A 9253-nucleotide genomic window follows, 5' to 3' on the forward strand; every position below is an offset into this window, starting at 1 on the left:
AACGGTCGCAGTGCTCCAGTTGGTGATACCGTTGTTCCGAAAGCATGAACTTACGACGCTAGTATTTGATTCTGTTTCCATTATTTTATATTGTTATTAGTGGAAAACCTGACCTTGTTTGTGAACCTTCAAGGTAGCTATATTTTAATAATTTTCTCCACCTCTTCTTTTCTATTGAAATTATTGAATTTCTGTTGCCTCTCTATATACTCTTGGATACCCGTGTGTTGGGCTACCAGGCGCGTCACCAGGTGGCGGGTAGGGGAACGGCCAGAACTGGGGTCCTTGTCCGGAAAGCCAATGTGGCCTGATGGACGGGGACCCCAGTGGCAGGGTGAGGGGAACTGAAACTCACCAAAAGCTTTTGCGGAACATGCCCCCGTGCACCAGCCTACCCAAGCTAAGGTGTTAGACATCGTGCCGACAGCTGAATGGCCGCAAGGTGATATGAAGTTACAAACGATCCCCTTGGGGAACCGGGCGTAACCTAATTGTAATCAGCCTACCTCTGGTAATGCATGGCTCTGCCAGAGGTGATCAACTCTTTCGTTGCTACTCGTGGAAACACACATGAAATGAACAAAAACAGAAACAACAAAAACAAAAACCAATCCCGAGGCTGAACAGAAGTGCTCACCTCAATCTGAAGCGGTGGCTGGGGATGAACAGAAATATCTACTCCAATCTACCGCTTGGAATGAAGCTGGGCATAGCAGATCACCTCGTGATGTAATACAAAGGCCAAGGCGCGAGGGCATTCGCAGCGCCGAGGTCAAAAGGAGAAAATGAGTGAAAGGGGTAGGAGTGGCAGCAACTATAAGTGTACCCGCCTCCTCCCCACTCCACCTCCAACGGCGAGGGCACTTCCTGCGGCGGGTGCAAGAGCTCCGCCTTGAATAAAGGCAAAGAACCGGCAGACCCTGCAGGAAAGTGCCCTTACTTATGCACCTCCATGGAGGGAACCCCAAGATGATTGAAGGAGCCGCGCAACGACAGTAATGTCGCTGCAACATCCAAATCCTTCACGCAGGCAGCCGTAAGACACCTCAAGGTTGCCAAAGAGAGTATGTGCGAGTTTGCCGATATGAAGATGTCTCCTAATGACCTGTCAATCTCTCAGAAAAGACAGGATGGACGATGACCTAGGAGGACAACTCCTCGAGAGGATGTACAATGGGTCACAGATACAGATACTCTTGGATAGTAATTTTGAGTTTTTTCAAGTGACACTGAATCTTCGAAAGGGATAATATGGATGCCTTCTTTGTTGGGAACATGCTTGTCTACAGCTGATATGTCGATTAGTCCGGGTAGACAATTTTTTTTGTGTTCAGAGAAAAGAGTACCTACACTACTTTTCGTATTTCAAATGAAAACCGCCCGCAGCTACAAGGAACCCGGTATACTCTGGTCGCAACTAAAATTTTCTGGGGTCCTAAGCTAACTCGTCTGATAGTTTTTGTTGCCCCAAATATTGATTTAACGTCGTGTTTCTCTAAAATTATCCCAATCTGGTAAGGAAGGCTTTTCTCTTAGCCAGCTCAGCTGGAGTTTAAAAAAATGTGTTTAAAATGTGTTTTTTCGTTAACCAGCTATCGCATTCCTACCAACGACAACTCTCAGAAACCGAAACTTATGCGAGCTAACAAGGTCTTACCTTTGAACGTGTGATTCCCAACATTTACTTTGACGTTCTTTTTCCTGGCTCGTATAGTCCACAGACCATACACCCTAGACGGTTCACGGCAATGCTAAACAACAGAGACGGAAAAAAGCGCCCTCTGAAGATTTGTATCAGTACCAATTGACGGACGCGGGATATTCAAATGTTGTATATGGTTGGAATATTCATTTTATTCAAATGTTTTTTGGAAATTTCAGCGTATTGTTTAGAGTCTCAAACTACACTTTATATTGAGTGTTGTGTGGACTTTAAACAATACGCTGAAATTCACAAAACCAATGTAAAAATTTTAGTTAGAACAAATTCTTAACCACTGCTTTATGTTGCAGGGCAATAAGGTTAAAAAAAACAGCTGAATTATTATAGATTTTTTATTCAGAACATTTCAACATTAAACATTTTGTGTGATTATATGTTCAGGTTGCTTAGAATTCTTTTTCTTTATTCTGCTCAAACGAATTTCATTGGCTAGTAATTCAATTACATTTGTACCTGGATACAGTTTCGATTTTCCCTGTATAATTTGATTTACACGCTTGCACCAATTATGTGTGATAGTTGTTATGGTGAATTTCATAACAAATTGAATTATATTATTTTCATGTTCCTCTTTGTTGCAAGATAAGAATTCAAAGCTAACCTTGCCTCTTATTTTATTTTCAATTATACGAATTGAATGTTTGGAGTATGGTTGTTTATCTAAACAATAGTTTATCACTTGGACAATATCATAAAAAGAAGTGAGGAATGATAACGTTGGGTAACACAATCTTCTAGTGAAAGATCCACCATATATGTCAGTATGTTTATATTCATTACCTCAATACTGTGAGAAGATTCGTTCAATTCTGGAATCTCAATGACTAACTCATTGAATTGAGTACTTCCTTGAGCAGAACTATTTGAAGACTTAGATGTTGATAGAGTATCATATACATCATTTGGGCCTGTTGAACCTATGAAAAAGTATGTTTCATTTAAGTTTCACGAATTGAAATTTTTACTCACCAGGAAGATTTAGAGTTGGAACAGCGTTCCCAAATAACTTGTGAGACCAAGCAGAAATGTATTTTGCCTCAAAATGACTATCACACAGCCTTCTAGAACCGTAAACTTCTTTTGGGTTCATTTCCATCAGTTCCAAGTTATTAATTACCAGTATCCATTTCTTGAACCTATTTATATCTTTATATGGATTAGGGAACGCATCTCTTATACTTGATATACTTTTGCAATAAGGAACGCAACATTTTTTGTAGTAAACCATTGTAAAACAATCAAAATAACGAAATAAATAATCACTAGGGTACAAGTTAGACAACAACACCACATACCAATAACACATGAGTCACATGACCATCTTTTATATATTATGCACATGTTCTTCTTCTTCCACAAGAATATATGTGGGTGCGTAACATAAAACCAAAGAACAAATTTACAGTGCGTGCAATCTTAAGATTTGTATCGGTACTAAAAAAGGGATTCAAGGTGAAGTAACCTACGTGAACCGTCTAGAGTATATGGTCTGTGGTATAGTCCTCTCGAATTCTCCTTTGCTGTACCCTTTCCCTTCAAAGGGAACTGAGTTCCTCAGGAAGACTCTCAGGTTTACAAATACGACGTGCTCTCACAACCAACGTTTGATTACCCCGTCTGTGTGTGTTGTTTGCCTGTTCACTCTGTGACCATTATTCCTGCCATCTTATGGTCCGCTCATAAGAACATCCAGGAGTGCTAGAGTCCCTTGGGTTCCTCGTTCCATTGTGTATTGAATTTTTGGGTCGGAGAGTTTACAAATAATGGAAATTCGTTTGGTGTCTCTTCACAATCTTGCTAAACCATGAACATGTCATCAATATAACGCAGCCAATAATGTGGTTTCACGAGTTGTTACTCCTTTGATTCTATCATTATTTCAGGAGTCGATGAATAATCAATAAGTGTTCGAAAGTGTAATTGTCTGTATGTTAATCTATTTGACTCTGTTCGCTAATCTCAAAAAAAGGTCAACCAATTTTCTTTGAGTTACTACTATTGTGTTATGATAAACTCCACTTCACATTTCATATTCAACTCACTCAAATCCTCCTGGGTTGGCTGTCGTTGTTCATCTTTCACTGCCTTAACCACCGTGCATGCTGGCATTGCATTGGCATTGACGTGGAATGCCTTCCGCTGGATACGAGAATGACAGAATCACTTGTGGTTGTTTTATCTTCTGACTGAATGGCATCCCAACGATGGCTTGATCCTTAGGTGTGTGTATCCGTGCCGAGAGGATGAATGACACTGAGCCTATCAGCTGTCTCTACAAAGCCTTCGAGATACCAGGCGGCCTCTCGTAGCATCCCCTTCTCACGGTAATGCAGGGCTCTGCCGTGATTGACCTTCTTTCCCTAGCTATCCAAGGGACTTTTATGGACAAAGTAAACTCAAAACATTTTTTCTGACGCTGAGTCTACAGAGGAGTTGGATGTCGAGCTCACGACTCCAACTGACCTCCCTGTAAATTTAGATCAGGAGCGAGAGCTTCTCAAGTCTCCAACTCCTGATCCAGTAACTAAACCTATAAAAAAGGTTTGGTGGTGAAGCCAGAAAATGACTGGGTCGTCTCCTCAAGAGCGGGGTACCTTATGAAACCGCCTTGCACCAAATTCTTTAGCGGCGTACGCAGCCGTATTCTCACTATCTGACCTGAAAGACTAATTACCATATAAACAAATCGGTTTCGTTGAGAAGCTGAGTTTATTTGGTCGAGTGTGAATAGGTGTGAGCCATGATAAACCCATGCGGGTTGCGGTGGAGGGTTGAATAGACCTACTCACTTTAGACCTCACCTAATCTAATCACATTCAAATCGGTTCATAAATGGAAATTCAAGAAATCACATCAAATATTCCTTGGAAAAAATACTATCAAAATACTGTGCAACGATATTTGCATGAATCAAAGATAGGCAGATACATAAAAAAATTGTGCTGTTATAATTCTGAGAGAATTCAGAAACTAAATTCCACGCGTTGGAAGTTGCGTGCAACAAATATACCAAAGAACAGTTTATGAACAGTTCATTTTCTCACTTCGAATGTTAAAGTGTATCAGTCATTTCTTCAATTCTCGAAAAATTTCATATGAAAACAGAAAAAATTCACTCTCGAAATACGTTTTTCTTCAGGATATTATCGACAATTCTCATAGAAATTCAGTTGGGAAAATGATGACGATACGAGTTGTATTTTCAAGGTGAAGTATTCTCTCAACATCTCAACTTATTCAGTTCCAAAACTGTGTATATCTTTCAACACAACTATTAGCCACCGTTTAGGCGTCAACGTGATATGATAACAACTAAATCATTTTCAGCCATCGGCTGTCTTTACTCCATTCAGAGAACCTCGTTTACTGATTGTTGCTGATCCAGCTTTGATCATCAGCCTATCATGTCAGAATTATAGTTATTGCTTTGTGCAATACCGATTTTCGTTTGAGATGTGTTGGCATTGCTATTTCTGGCAATTATAAGTATCAACACAGTATTGGTCTACTCTGGTGGATATCATCTTCAATGCAGTACTAAGTGAGAGGTTGTAGTCAATCTATTCTTCTGCAGAGAACCTGCAGAAGTAAAGAAGAAAGAACAAGCAGCCAAAGAGGCTGTTGCAGCAGTTGTTGAACACACTGAAATTGCTGCTCTTTTGAATTCACCAGATATTGACTGAAATACCGCTGAAAATGTTGACTGGGTAGCGAAGGTCACACCAGTTGCGCCTGTAGTAGCTGGTGCAACTCTACATGTACAAACAACTGGACAGCAGAAGTTCAAATCAGTAATATAACTGATCCATTAGTCAAATCCTGAAAATTTGAAGATATTCCAAATTATGACTTCATTTCACTTTGTTGTATCAATGGCATCGAATTTTCAACGGAATTTTTCTCCAATTCAATAGAATCCAAGACATTTATTGTTTGATTCATTTCAATTTAAAAAATCACGTTGAATTCAAAATACTATAAAAATTATGTTCAGTTCCTTCGAATGAAACTTTTGTTCATTCATAGTTTTGTAGATAGACTTTTCTGTGAATCGAAGATGAGCAAATATATGAGAACATTTCAATATAAGAAAATCTGGAAAACCTAGAGTCGCGGGCAACAGATATAATTATAATGATATCACATATTTTGTCACTTGCTGCCAATGGAAAAAAAACTTGTGCAGTCCAATTATCTTAACAATCATCAAAAAATATATCCTCAGAAAAGTGGTGAATGTAGGTTTCAACTAACCTGCCAACAAAGTAGTGATGGAAATTTCGGCATTAACTTTCAGTGGAGGTTGTCTTTCCAGTTGCTCTTTCAGGCTTCCAGTGGTCATTTTCCAAAATATGTGTGAGATGAGTCACTGAAAATTTGACAATTACTTGACACTCCAGTATGTGACAGAGGTGTGTATTGAAATTTGAGGACAAATCTGAATGATAAATGAATATGGTTGAAGCAAACTACAAACTCATTTGTTCATTCATAGAGGACATTGTACAGCTCTTGTTCTTCTTGAGTTGAGCAGAGTCTTCCGCACTATAAACCATGATTTATCAATACGTTTTACATTACGTTTGTCTGTTAACTTCAGCTATTACCCTGCTTGCCAACTATCTCAATGGAAGAAATCAAAGTGTTTAATGGATCGTTTTTGTCTTCCTTGCCTGTTCAGGCTCTATACTTGGACCGATTCTGTTCGCTCTTTATTTCTTCGAAATTATCGAAAATTTGAGTCACTGCAAGGTGCGGATTTTACCCAACTCTATCGCAGTTGCTGTCCCTCTAGATATGGGGTATTCCCCAAACTTTGGAAGGAGGGGCTTGTAATACCTATCCTAAAAGTCAATTCCCCTACAAGTCTTGATGATTTGAAACCCATCACCATCCTGCCAACTATGTCCAAGGTATTAGAGAGAGACATCAAAACACAATTACGTGATCGCCTTGATAAATATAATATCCTTTTGCCAGTACAGTCAGGATTCAGACCAGGATATAGCTGCGGCACAGCACTCCTACATATAACGGACGATTTCTTTAAGGAATTAGACAAACAAAAGATCGATGTTTTAGTATTATTAGATTATAGTAAAGCATTTGACATGCTTAATCACGATATACTGCTCTTGGTACTTCACTTCATAGGTTTAGAAAGTCAAGCACTCAAGTTCTTCAGAAACTATATCAAAGGAAGATCTCAGAGAGTGGTATTACATGGATCTATATCACGTGGAGTAGCACAAGGTTCGATTCTCGATCCTCTGATATTTATTATCTACACATATTATTTTTCCAATTCTTTAAAATACTCACGAATCCATATGTACGCAGATGACACTCAAATCTACTACTTTTTCGATTCGAACACATTAGCAGAGTCCCAACAGAAAATCAATGAAGACCTGCTTCAAATTGTAGAGGCTTCTAAGAAACATGACTTAATTATAAACCCATCGAAATCGTCTGTTATATTATTTGGACCTATTGATATAAACATTCAATTAGAAGGTAATTAAGTTACTGTGAAAGATAAGTCCTAAAACCTTGGGTTATTTATCGATAGTAAGTTAAAATTCTCCAATCATGTATCTTTCACACTTCAGAAATCTTACGCAAAACTTGGTCATAGACATATTAGAGTAGGTCACTCAAAACTCTTTTATGCAACTCTCTGGTACTATCCCAAGCCAGCAATTCCGATTTCGTTTATGGGCCCTGTCTGACTGCAAGAGATACACCTAGAATCCAAAAACTGCAAAATTCCTGCCTAAGACTTATTTTTGGCATCCGGAAGTTCGAAAGAATCTCTCATACCTTTTAGTTACTACGGAATGGTTATCTATGAGTAATCGGTGGAAACTTCATGGCCTATCTCTATTACATAAACTGATAATAAATGAAACTCCTTCTTATCTCACTGAAAAAATCAGATACAGGATAGTCGTTCACAATTTGAATTTGAGGCATAAAAAAATAATCACAATTCCCATCACTGCACTAAACAATTCGAAAAATCCTTCTCTTACAATCTGATCAGAGCATACAACCTACTTCCTGGAAATCTAAAAACAATGTCAGTGGTCAGGTTTCGTGAACACCTACAGTAAAAACTTTTGAGGAGCAATGTTGGATTATATAAGTTCAAGTAATCACCATAAATTTTAGTTAATATGTCTTTCTTAAATCCCCTCTATATTTTCAATGATAATTATATATCTACTTATCTTTCTGACTTTTCAAATCTTCATTCTTTAATCTTAGTGTTTTTTTTATTATGTATCCCAGGTTCCCGAGGACGACCAGTCTTCACTGATCGGGCTCCTTTTAACCACAATATTACTTTGTTGTTAGATTTCATACACATATGGATAATAAAGGTTACTATTATTATTATTATTATTATATAAATGATTCTTGCAGTAATATAATGATTTTTCGAGATATGGAGTGACAAAAACACATCATTGAAACGGACAAAACTTTTGGAACAACCTAATAAGTATGGCAAATCGGAACTGCACCAACGGATATTGGATCATTGATGCAGAATTTTTGAAATGCAATATTTTCAAGACACCTGTTAGTTGTAAAAGAAGGTACCCTCGCTTTTCTGGATGTACGTTTCTCCAAACAAATTGATATCATCAGAAGATGAACTACACTGATGACGAACACTCTGTTGAAAGAATGCTCGTCGAAAAGAGTGTTGTAGTTCTAATTTGTGGATTCATTCTACGCCAGAGCTTCACATTCTACCTTACATTTCAAAAATACGACTCGCGCAAGTATTAGATGATAGATAGATAGCACTTTATTTCCAACAGGTGTACACCCAATTACAGAAAATATACTGAAAAAAAACATTCAATTCGAATGAATAACATATTCAATTGACAAATTACCAATGATATTGATAATATAAATGGAATAATATAATTAGATTCAATTGACATATTATAAATGAATTAGCCTTCACAAGGTTGACATAAAACAATTGAAAATTATATAAAAAAACTGTGAATGTAATATACAATCCTTGATAAACTTCAAAAAGTTTCCAATAATGTCACACATGTGGTATACTAGATTAAAATTATAACACATTGAATTCACTGGTGAATTCACATTTGTTCTACTACTCTGACAATGAAATGTTTTCTCGTATCTTAAGTTGAGGCGTGGTATATAAAATGTATATTTTGTAGGAGCGGAGATGTTATTATTTATTAAATTATGTATAGAGTAGCGTTTATAAAAACCTTCAGTACTTTTCATTTAATTTTTATTTCATTGAAGGTAATTCTTATTGATTTTAAAGAAAGTTTCCTGAGATGTAGGCAATCCAATTTATACCTTTTGCCTCGCTAAGATTTTCACTTCTCAATACACATATGATAATTAGCTTCTGGTACAGATTGATTAGTTTTTCTTTCCAATAGGACCGATTCACTCGGATCCCTTCGAGGTAGATTTTCTATTTTCGTTAAACCGAAAGTCAGGAATGATGTGTTGCCAAAATAT

At 37.5% G+C, this 9253-nt stretch overlaps 1 protein-coding gene across 7 annotated transcripts in view; it reads right to left on the reverse strand.

The window, feature by feature from the left end:
• The window catches only part of LOC111512605 (uncharacterized), a 51240-nt gene extending 44914 nt beyond the window's left edge, over nt 1-6326 (reverse strand). For 2 of the 7 annotated variants that reach the window (XM_074178791.1, XM_074178790.1), the window contains exon 1: nt 5978-6152. In XM_074178791.1, the coding sequence (XP_074034892.1) occupies nt 5978-6010 (33 nt within the window). In that variant the 5' untranslated portion in view covers nt 6011-6152. Of the gene's footprint in view, nt 1-5977 lie in introns of all 7 variants that reach the window. The other 5 variants (XM_074178794.1, XM_074178789.1, XR_012466337.1 and 2 more) reach the window with 4 other exon arrangements.
• Nucleotides 6327-9253: the final 2927 nt, after the last annotated feature.

This window comes from Leptinotarsa decemlineata, unplaced genomic scaffold (assembly GCF_025532065.1).
Source record: "Leptinotarsa decemlineata unplaced genomic scaffold, Ldec_3_MD MMD2_tig00004307_RagTag_RagTag, whole genome shotgun sequence".
NCBI lineage: Eukaryota > Metazoa > Arthropoda > Insecta > Coleoptera > Chrysomelidae > Leptinotarsa > Leptinotarsa decemlineata.